Raw genomic sequence first — 10,657 nt, 5'->3', positions numbered from 1 at the left:
GGTGGACCGTGCGACACCTATCTTAGCGGGTGCTGCATTGTTTTTCCGTACTATCACATGAAGTGAGTTTACTGCTTTGACTTCTTGTGGGAAAGTCTTTTGTTTTCCGGTGCTCTGCTGGTGGGGTTCGTCATCGTCCTCGCTTGGCGCGTCGAGCCCCTTGTGTTCGGCGTTGAGTCTGTCGGACTGTTTAAAAACCCAACAATCTCGGTGGGTATGGTTTGCAGACCTTCCGGAGGTACTGTGGATTTGACATATCCGATCCAAAATTTTGTTTAAGTTGGATAGCTCGGCACTGTTGTCCTGAAGAGGCAGTGTTTTATTGTTTGGCCGCGAGCTTTTGAATCCGGCGTTGACCGCCGTGCTCTTTGGGCTTTTTTCTTTATTCCAGCACTGATCTTTTCTGCGCTGTGATTTTCCGTTTCCATCTCTGATCTCGGGTGTACTCGGGTCGCTGGTGCTGCATCTTGCTAGCCAGCTGTCTTCCCCCGCGCAAAAGCGGGTCATGAGGCTTGTTAGCGCGGCCATTGTCCTTGGCTTCTCTTGGCCGAGGTGTCTGGCGAGCCATTCCTCTCGGACGTTGTGTTTAAAAGCTGCTAAGGCTTCAGCGTCCGGACAGTCGACTATTTGGTTCTTTTTGGTAAGGAACCTGTTCCAGAATTTGCGCGCTGACTCTCCGGGCTGTTGAGTTATATGACTTAGATCGTCTGCATCCGGAGGGCGGACATAAGTCCCTTGAAAATTTGCTCTAAATGCGTCCTCGAGCTCTTCCCAACTTCCAACAGTGTTTTCTGGGAGGCTTTTGAGCCAATGCTGAGCTGGCCCTTTGAGCTTGGGGGTAGGTATTTGATGGCGTGGAGATCATCTCCTCTAGCCATGTGTATGTGTAGTATGTAATCTTCTATCCAGACTCCAGGGTCTGTTGTTCCGTCGTATGCCTCTATGTTTATGGGTTTGAACCCTGCTGGAAATTCATGATCCAGCACCTCATCGGTGAAACATAGTGGGTGTGCGGCGCCCCTGTATTTGGGTGTGCCGCTGTCTTCGAACACTTGTAGTGTTGTGTTGCTTCCTGGGGCCCTCTTTTTTGGCCCGTAGATCCTGCCTGGGCCGTCTGTTTTCCCAGGATCATAAGTCGGCTTGTGTGCGGCGCCGCTTGTCGCTTTTGGCCTGTCCTCTGGCCGTCTATCCGGCCAGGCGGCCTCTTTGTTTTTTGACTGTGAGGGCTCTATGGCTTCCTCGTCAAATTCTGGCAGCAGCTTGCGCTTCGGGTAGCTCTTTGTTTGGTGGCCATTGCCATATTTGTCTGCGGTCTTGAGTACTTTGCTCCACCTCATTCTGAGTATGTCTTCCGCTGTTTTGAGCTTCCGTTTTGCCTTCTTCAGACTTCTTGCAGTGGCGACGAGTCTTTTGTGAAGGTTCTTATGCTCCGGTGGTGTGTTCGGCGTGAGGTCGTCTGGACTGTTGGTTTCGCTGGGCATGGATTGATTATCCAATTCGTCCTGTTCGGACGGTTGCTTGGTTGCATGTTCGTCGTCCACTGGTCTGCCCTGCTCTATTGCTGGGTCATTAGGAATGATGTTTTTGTCGAGGCGGGACTTAGGGCGGCGTCTGCGTCGCCGTTTTGGTTGTTTATCGGCGGGATTATCCTTTGCCGCGCCCCGTTGTTCCTCGTTATCGCTTCCTTTTGGGGTGTCCACCATATATACGTCATGTGTTGGGGTGGCCTCCCAGTGCTCAGTGAGCGCTGCTTCTTGATCGTCTCCGGCATCGTCGTCCATACCGTCGATGTCTTCGGAGTCGTAGTCTAGCATGTCGGTTAGATCGTCGACAGTGGCTATAAGGTGGGTGGTGGGTGGGCTTTGAATTTCTTCGTCATCCGCATCCCAACCATCCTGGCCGTAGTCCGGCCAGGGCTCTCCGGATAGCGAGAGATGCTTTAGCGATTTCAGGATGTCGCCAAAGGGTGAGTGCTGAAAGATGTCCGCGGCGGTGAACTCCATGATCGGCGCCCAATCAGATTCGATTGGCAGGGGCGCAGGAGGTTCGGAGTCCGGCAGGGAGTCCGGCACCTCGGAGTCACGAGCTTTATAAGGGACGAGGTCAGTGTTCGGCTCCATCGCCGTGGAAGTTGCAGCTCCCGAGGCGGTGTCCAGCCACCCGTCCTCGATCTGCGCGACCGGCTCCGGACTATGGGTCGGAGCGGATTCATGTGCGGCCTCCAAGGTACTGTCCGGCGGCAAAGTTAGATCATGCCCATCGTGACAGTGCGGCATGCTCGGCTGCGGCTCGGATCCATCGAAGATCAAGTCTCCGCGGATATTCGCCGTGGAGTTTAGGCTCCCAGATCTGATCCGATGACCAGGGGCGTAGCTTTCGATCTGCTCCAGATGGCCAAGTGAATTGCCCTGCAGTGTGAAGCCGCCGACTACGAAGATCTGTCCGGGGAGAAAAGTCTCACCCAGGACCGCGTTGTCATTAATTGAAGAAGCCATCAAGCCTATCGGTGACGACACAGAGGAACTCTCAATGAAAGCACCAATGTCGGTGTCAAAACCGGCGGATCTCGGGTAGGGGTCCCGAACTGTGCGTCTAGGCGGATGGTAACAGGAGACAAGGGACACGATGTTTTACCCAGGTTCGGGCCCTCTTGATGGAGGTAAAACCCTACGTCCTGCTTGATTGATATTGATAATGTGGGTATTACAAGAGTAGATCTACCACGAGATCAAGGAGGCTAAACCCTAGAAGCTAGCCTATGGTATGATTGTTGTAATGGTTGCTCGTCCTACGGACTAAAGCCATCCGGTTTATATAGACACCGGAGAGGGCTAGGGTTACATAGAGTCGGTTACAATGGTAGGAGATCTACATATCCGTATCGCCAAGCTTGCCTTCCACGCCAAGGAAAGTCCCATCCGGACACGGGACGAAGTCTTCAATCTTGTATCTTCATAGTCTTGGAGTCCGGCTGACGATGATAGTCCGGCTGTCCGGACACCCCTAGTCCAGGACTCCCTCACCCTCCATAGCAGCGGCGCCATCTGCACCAAACATACATGTTGTAAGGCGTGGGCATAAGCTCCCTTACCAGGTGACCGCGGAGAAACCACCCACCTTGTGACTCGTCAAGTCGCTTATTGACCAGCGCGATGTCCGCATCCGCAACGTCCAGTTGCCGCTTTAGTTCGGCAACTCTATCAGTCCGGCTAGCCACCGAACGCTCCGCCCCCTGAATAGGAACGGCGACATCTTAACACTGAGATTATGATCCTCGGCACGCCGTCACTTCTGACAACGCACCGAGTCTCAGGGGCTACTATCTATACAGGGCGCACTCTATGTGCAAAACTATCAAAAGGTATGACATTTTTACGTACCTCAAACCCCGTCAGTAAACTTCTGACGGCCTCATGCAACCCGCTCTCAGCGGATGAAATCCTTTCAATCACCATACTCATTAATGTACGGTGATCTTTTGAGATAGACGCCCTCTCGAGCAGATTCTTCAGCTCCTCCGGCCGTACACCAGTTGGTGCCGAACTCTCCGGCCCCGCCGGACTCGGGGAGACCCTCCGTGACGACACCTCAGGGTTGCCCGCCCCGCCTGACAGTGCGGCAGATGGAGGCGTCTCGCTCTCCATCATCTCCGGACGAAGATCCCCCGAAGATGAGCTCTGCTGAGAAGGGCTGAGATCCGAACTGCAAGGTAAAAACTTCGGTTATCCTCAGAAATAAAAAACAGGGATGTCCCTTATTACAAAACTTTCCTCTTTCTACTTACGGCTTGCTGGAGGGCTGATTCCCTTGGGGAGACAGTGCGGTCGGGGCTTCTCCTGGCACAGGACCTTCCGGTGCGGATTTCTTCCCCCGCTTTAAGGCCTTAGCCTCCGGGTCCTCGGAAGCGGTCCTCTTCTCCCCCTGGAAGGAGGGATTCTCGACCCCTCCCTTCTTAAGAGCCTCCTTAGCAGAGGCGGTAGTTCTCCTATTCTCCCCTTCGCCCTCTTCCAAAGGCGCAACCTCCAACATCTTGACTAACACGGGATCCGGCGTGGTCTCAGGGAGGGGGGCCGGACACCGTATCAGTTTTGCTTGCGCTATCCACTCCTGTCCAAGGGATAGCTGGTTAAGAGGCAAACCCATGATAAATAAATGGACGATATGTCCGCACACAGGGCTACTTACTTGAGTATCCGGGCGATTGCAACTTAGGCCAGCGTCCTCGGTCAATTCCGGACACATCTCTTGTGATCCGAAGAACAGTTTGTACATCTCCACGGGTGTTGTACCCATGAAGTGTTGAAGAGCTCGAGGCCCCTCCGGATTGAATTCTCACAGGCGGAGGGGGCGACGTTTGCAGGGCAGAAGACGCCGAATCAGCATAACCTGCGTCACTACGACCAGGTTGATCTCCCTCTCTTGGAGGTCCCGAATCCGGCCCTGCAATAGGGGTACGTCCTTGGACGGCCCCCAGCCAAGCCCTTTGTTTTCCCATGACATCAGTCGTTGTGGAGGGCCCGAGCGAAAGGCGGGCGGCGGCCTTTGCCTGCTGCCCCTGGGAGCGGTGATGTAGAACCACTCCTGTTGCCACAAGCCGAGCTCCTCCTGAAAAGAGCCCTCGGGCCATGGAGCGTCGGCCCTCTTGCTTATAACCGCCCCTCCGCACTCTGCCTGACGCCCCTCAATCATCTTCGGCTCCACATTGAAGGTTTTGAGCCACAAACCGAAGTGAGGGGTAGTGCGGAGGAAGGCTTCGCAGACGACAATAAATGATGAGATGTGGAGGATGGACTCCGGAGCCAAGTCGTGGAATTCCATCCCATAGTAAAACATGAGCCCCCTCACGAAGGGATCCATCGGGAAGCCTAAACCCCGATGGAGGTGAGACACGAACACGACACTCTCGCCAGGCTCGGGAGTAGGAATGACTTGCCCTTGGGCAGGCAACCTATCCGAAATCTCATAGGTTAAGTACCTGGCTTCCCTCAGCTTTAGCACGTCCTCTTCCGTGACGGAAGAGGGCATCCACCGGCCCTGTAGGTCGGAGCCGGACATTGTCAAAGGTTTGAAGTGCTCGAATCTGGAGCCCTGGGTGTTGGAACTCGGGGCGAGGGGCGGATTCGATTGAGGATTGAAGAAAAGAAACGGGCCTTGGTCTCATTATAAAGAGGGAGAATACCAAAAGCCGTCCCCGTGACTGTTTGGAACTTGCCTTCGATGGCAATGGGCGCGGTTGGGTTGCCCACATCCGTATTGATGGGAATCCCGGAATAAGGGGAACACGATCTCTGCTTCGACGAGACGTGCCAAGGAAACCGCTTCGCTAAACGCGCTGAGGTGGTATAATAAAAACGATTCGAGTAAAGGCTTGGTTGTGGTGTGACGTCACGCCACAAAATACGTCAGCAGATTGAACTTGTGTAAATATCATTCTCTCTATGGTGGTATGTGGAATTTATTTTACAGAGCCGGACACTATCCTGGTGTTCACAATATTCTATGAATTATTCGGAGGAGGAACCCGCCTTGCAATGCCGAAGATAATATGCGCGCCGGACTCGTCGTCATTGAAGCCTAGTTCAGGGGCTACTGAGGGAGTCCTGGACTAGGGGGTGTCCGGATAGCCGAACTATTATCATCGGTCGGACTCCAAGACTATGAAGATACAAGATTGAAGACTTCGTCCCGTGTCCGGATGAGACTTTCCTTGGCATGGAAGGCAAGCTTGGCGATACAGATATGTAGATCTCCTACCATTGTAACCGACTCTGTGTAACCCTAGCCCTCTCCGGTGTCTATATAAACCGGAGGGTTTTAGTCCGTAGGACATAACAACAATCATACCATAGGCTAGCTTCTAGGGTTTAGCCTCCTTGATCTCGTGGTAGATCCACTCTTGTACTACCCATATCATCAATATCAATCAAGCAGGAGTAGGGTTTTACCTCCATCGAGAGGGCCCGAACCTGGGTAAAAACATCGTGTCCCTTGTCTCCTGTTACCATCCGCCTAGACGCACAGTTCGGGACCCCCTGCCCGAGATCCGCCGGGTTTGACACCGACATCCATGCTCTAATTCCTCCATGATTTGCTCCCAGTCGCACAGGTGGAGCTGCTGCTCTTGCTTTGATTCTTGCATGGAGACGGGCCAAGCTACTGCTGCTCTAGTTCCAATCGCACGGTCAGTACGGGACTGGATGCGAGCGGAGGAGTTCCTCCTCGCCATGGCCGAGCAGGGACGTGGTCAACCGCCTCTCTCAGTGCTGCTCCAATCTTTAATCTGCCACACGACTTGATTTTTCATCTTGATTCCTCTTAATTTTTACTACTAGTTTGTATCGATTTGTGGCTACAAAAATTGGACCAAATCAGAGGACACGGCGGGCGCTCTTGGTCGAACTTCGGGGACTGGACCGCCACCGCGTCACCTGACGCGGAAGGCTGGGTCGGCGAGGTGCAGGACCCTGGGGAATAGCTGTCGGAAGTGGACATCGTCATCTCGCCGCAGCGGAGCTGCTCCACCTCACCCTACTGTGATCTTGGCGACGACGTCCTGAACGGCGTCAGCCCCAAATACTCAGCGAGGAGGTCGAGAACGACATGGGGTTTCCATTCCCGGCGCTCGACGAGGACGACATCGACGGCGAGGCAGGGCAGGCATGATGTTTCAGACTTCTGACGAAACTGAAACTGCACTGATGCAGGCCGGGGCGGACAATTTGGGGTACACCGCTGGGGCATCGACCAAAAATTACCTCCGACGCAAAACGTCCGGCCCGTGACCCATCCGGACAAAATCGGACGGTTTGGGTAGTCCGGATGGGTCTGGCCGGTGCGGATGCCCTAACCATCTATCCAAGTTACTTTGCAGAATTATTCACGTAAGCTATGCAAATTGACACAATATAATTCAGGGTATTTTCAATTAAACCTAGGTCAAATGACGAAATTGCACCCACTGAATGTGGGCCGGCTGGGTCGAAGCAACCGGTTCGACCGAGCCGGTCAACCCAGTCCACGCCCCGCGTCGTCCTCCCCTTCTCTTCCTCGCTCTTGCGACCGAAATCGCCGCCGCCGTCGCCGCCCAACCCCGGCCGCCTCCGGTGGTTTCTGCCGCCGTCGCCTAGCGCGAACGACGCACCTAGCCGCACTTTATCATCTCCTCCTCTTAGATTTTCCGGGCGCCTCCTCGTGCGGCTGTGCCCTACCCCGCATGGGAGCTAGGGTTTGCGCCCCTCGTCGGAGTTGAACTCCGGCGGCCGTCCTGGTGCTCGGGTGGTCATGGTCGCCGCCCCCGCCCCCGCCCTAACCGCCGCGGACGCGAGGCAGGCCGCGGCGAGGAAGGAGGAGGAGGACGACGAGGAGGTCGTCTGCTTCATCTGCTTCGACGGGGGAGACCTCGTCGTCTGCGATTGGAGGTGCGACGCCGCAGTGCGCGACTTCTTCCACGCCTGGATGATCATTGAGCGCGCCCCTCCTGATTGCAGTCAGTGCCGCCGCCGTCTCCAAGCTGCAGAGTCCCGTTCCTTTCCGCCCGTGCGTTTCCTCAGCGTGAGATCGATCGGGATGTCCCTAATCTACTGTGTGTACTTTTAACTGAATTTCCGACAGTGCGTTTGCTCAGCGTGAGATGGATCATCGCGGTTAGTGTGCCAGCACCGCACTCTGCTCAGCATGAGATTTCCGACAGTTAACTAATTAGTCTTATGAGCTTTATTAATGCACTACATGGTTACATCGCTCTGCAATTCTGCATTTCTTTACTTCTGATATCCTCGCTTTTCTCCATACTTGTTTAGCGGTATATTTAACTGTAAATGATAACAATATTCTGTGCATTTATGCACTTCTTTAGTAGGCAAGAACGCTAGGTAAAGAAATGATGTAAATCTCCTTCGTCTATTTATACAAGGACATGGTAACCGCCCCAGTTTCTTTATTAGTGAAACCAAACATCTGGCTCAATACATCAATCTATGGGCATAGACATTTGTAGGGGTTTACACCTTATGTGCTATTCTTTTGCAGATCGGCAGAAATAGCCTTAGCCAATTCCAAATAATGAAAGTTCAAAACAGGCAAACTAAAACGTTTGCTGCTATATGATACACACTGAATACACCCAGATAGCCTTCTTTTGTTTGTGTTGTGATCTGCCGATTCCTGTTTTAGCAATCCTTATTTGTTGATTCAAAGTCACAGAGTTATTGAAGTTAGGTTTCTCGTAGCTACACGGGCAGGCTGCTTAGCATTGCACTAACTAGTTTGGTGGTAGAAAAGTTTCTGTTCCAGTTCTTCCCTATGTTGGTCTTCACTTGCTATTTTCAACAGTCACATGAACTTAATGTATTCTTTTTTTATTCAGTTGCCACACATGCTGCCATCTGAAAAAGCATTTTATGCTGCTGTATCTTCCCTTGGCATCTACAGCAAAGATGTTTACGATGGAAAGGGGCTATTTAGCGCCGCTCGTGTTTGGTGGTAAGTTTCTTTATTTTTTTCCTTCCACGGAACTAATTAAAACAAGTTAGAGCAGAATTATGGCAGAAACAAGAGACTATTGTTCTTATATGTTCTTAAATTATTAGAGTTTCCTTACCAATACATTTGCAATATGGTTCGTTCCTACTCTGATGCTTGCTCTCTTGATGCCAGGATGTTTCGTGCTTATGGACATGACAAAGTCTGGGTTTTGGATGGAGGTTTGCCCCAGTGGCGTGCTTCTGGGTATGGCGTGGAATCAAGTGCCTCCAGCGATGCTATCTTAAAAGCTAGTGCTGCTAGTGAAGCAATCGAGAAGGTTTACCAGGGGCAGTCGGTAACTTTTTCTATTCTTCTCTTCTATGTTTTATGCTACAGTAATAACCATACTTCGCTGAATTAAATCACACCATGAGTCTTTTTGATCATTTGCTTTCAGTCTGTCATGGTTTGCTGAAGAATGTTCTTTTGACATCATTGTTTTTCTATACTGAGCTGAAGCTTGCTGCTTCCAGGACATGGATAGAGGAGATTATTTTGAATTAAGTTTGGGCAAAAAAGACCTGGACAGATCAAAGAAATACATCCAGACGTTGCAGGCATGACCATATTCCATTGCTATTACTATATTTGTATCAGTACCCCGATATTAGTATGTGGTTCATTTTCCACATTTGATATTAGTAGCCTGAGAAATAATATATTGGAAAAACTTAAATTTATTGGAAAAACATTTGCTGTTGGACAGTTATGATTTTTAGTGTCTACGCTGATGGTTTCATATTCAGTTGTTGTGATGATGATAATTGTTATGATTTAGTCATTTACAATGATCTGTAGCTGCTGTAGTGGATTATTACATGATTGTGGACCATGATATGCTCAGTTTTACACATGTAAAATATAGATTTCCCAGTGGCATGTGTATTGAGATGCCTTACTTGTTCGTCTATTGATTACTTGGTTATTTGTGACTTCTGCTGCTCTAGTGCTTGCTTTAGATGATCTGATTTTCAATAAGTGCATGTTATAACACTAAAAACATTATGATCATCAAAGTAGTGTACTCTCTTGCCAAGTATTTCTCAGTACAGGAGTTCAGTTAGTGATATTGCTCTGTTAATTCACAACTACATGAGGTACCATATAACTTGAGAAATCCTCAACTCTGATCCTAGCTGCAACTACTTCACAAAGTTGGGACTGAAACCAACTTTCTGTTAATTCACAAAGTTGTCTATTTTCTCTTTCTATTCTGATCTTTCTGTTAAAGTGTTATTGTATTTACTATGCACATCGGGGCCAAGAGGCTGTCTACAAGCCTAGAACTCGAGTGTAACTTGCTTCTTGTCAAGCTTATTTTCTTTCAGAGTTAAATTGCGTTAAATATTTCTTCTGGCCATTAATTTTCTTGTCGAGCTGTCGCGTGTGGAGGAGCAGGCGAGCTGCTGCTGCTGGAGATCATGTGCTCCTGCTAGATCTTCATTGTTAGGTCGAAACTGAATGTTGGTGTGGTTGATTTTGATTTGAATTGTAAACGGAATGTCGTGGTTGATTTGAAATCTAAATTGAAATGTACTGTTTATAGCTGTTGTACTATCTGTGTAAAAGCATGGCTGTAATGGATTTGTATTGGAAATGGTGCATGAAAAGTGCCTCTAATATAACTATAGTAGGCACTATTGAATTTGTCTTAGAAGGAATAGAGGCAATATTAATAGTGCCTCCACATGTTGCTTTAGAAGGCACTTTTGAAAATGCCTACAAAGATAAATATAGACAATCTAAATAGTGCCTCTAAATCTCACTTTAGAAGGCACTTTTGAAATTGCCTAGAAAGAAATAAAGAGGTAATATCACTAGTGCCTTCCTCTAACTTTAGAAGGCACTTTTCATGTTGCCCCCAAAGATATATAGAGGCAAAATCAATAGTGCCTCTAAATCTCAGTTTAGAAGGCACTTTTTAGGAGTGTCACTAAAGACCTTTCTAGTCTAAACATTCCCTAGCACTTTTTTTTATGCCTTTAGAAACAATTATAGGCACTTTTGATACTTTAGAAGGCACTTTTGAGTGCCATCTATTTGAGGACGTGGTGTAATGCTCCCTCCGTCCCAAAATATAAGATGTACTAGATACATTTACTTCACAAAGCTAAAACATCTTATATTTTGGGAC

At 49.8% G+C, this 10,657-nt stretch overlaps 1 protein-coding gene across 4 annotated transcripts; it reads left to right on the top strand.

The window, feature by feature from the left end:
* The first annotated feature begins 7,009 nt into the window (after positions 1-7,009).
* On the top strand, positions 7,010-10,143 carry LOC119364683 (thiosulfate/3-mercaptopyruvate sulfurtransferase 1, mitochondrial-like). Of its 4 annotated transcripts, XM_037630177.1 has the most exons (5): positions 7,010-7,418; positions 7,488-7,551; positions 8,366-8,481; positions 8,656-8,818; positions 8,997-10,143. In XM_037630177.1, exons 1-5 carry the CDS (start codon positions 7,282-7,284, stop codon positions 9,084-9,086), a joined length of 570 nt encoding a protein of 189 aa, XP_037486074.1. In that variant the 5' UTR covers positions 7,010-7,281; the 3' UTR covers positions 9,087-10,143. The 4 variants fall into 4 exon arrangements, with proteins under 4 accessions (XP_037486074.1, XP_037486072.1, XP_037486071.1 ...); XM_037630175.1 differs by having other exon boundaries at positions 7,010-7,536; XM_037630174.1 differs by having other exon boundaries at positions 7,010-7,551.
* Positions 10,144-10,657: the final 514 nt, after the last annotated feature.

Source organism: Triticum dicoccoides, chromosome 2B, assembly GCF_002162155.2.
Source record: "Triticum dicoccoides isolate Atlit2015 ecotype Zavitan chromosome 2B, WEW_v2.0, whole genome shotgun sequence".
Classification (NCBI taxonomy): Eukaryota; Viridiplantae; Streptophyta; class Magnoliopsida; order Poales; family Poaceae; genus Triticum; species Triticum dicoccoides.
Note: the sequence above shows the minus strand (reverse complement) of the source record. Positions and strands in the feature narration are given on the sequence as shown.